Source organism: Haliaeetus leucocephalus, unplaced genomic scaffold, assembly GCF_000737465.1.
Source record: "Haliaeetus leucocephalus isolate CR32 unplaced genomic scaffold, Haliaeetus_leucocephalus-4.0 Scaffold362, whole genome shotgun sequence".
In the NCBI taxonomy this organism is placed as follows: domain Eukaryota; kingdom Metazoa; phylum Chordata; class Aves; order Accipitriformes; family Accipitridae; genus Haliaeetus; species Haliaeetus leucocephalus.
The window spans coordinates 6,773,047-6,773,301 of NW_010972798.1; the positions used below are offsets into that span (position 1 = coordinate 6,773,047).

The 255-nt window shown below is 77.3% G+C and overlaps 1 protein-coding gene across 1 annotated transcript in view; it reads right to left on the reverse strand.

Moving 5' to 3' along the window:
• LOC104835215 (endothelin-converting enzyme 2-like) overlaps positions 1-177 on the reverse strand; it is a gene marked incomplete at its 5' end in the record, with an annotated part of 4,120 nt that extends 3,943 nt beyond the window's left edge. The window contains one exon of the mRNA XM_010573101.1: positions 93-177. Coding sequence (XP_010571403.1) covers positions 93-177 — 85 coding nt within the window. The remainder of the gene's footprint in view (positions 1-92) is intronic.
• Positions 178-255: the final 78 nt, after the last annotated feature.

A 255-nucleotide genomic window follows, 5' to 3' on the forward strand; every position in this document is an offset into this window, starting at 1 on the left:
CCGGCCCGGTACCGCACCGCCCTCTCGCGGCCGGTTCCAACGCATCCACCGGCGGGACCTTTAGCCCCGCCCGCCCTCCACCGCGCACGTACCGAGGACGAGGATACGGTCACCGGGGCGCAGCTCGGCCTCCAGCTCCGGGAGGAACCGGGACAGCCCCCCCAGCCACTCCCGGGGCTCGGCGCCCTCCTGCCGGTACAGCGCGTCCCAGAAGCGGCGCTGCCGGTAGCGGCGGTTGGCGGCGGGCGCGCGCCG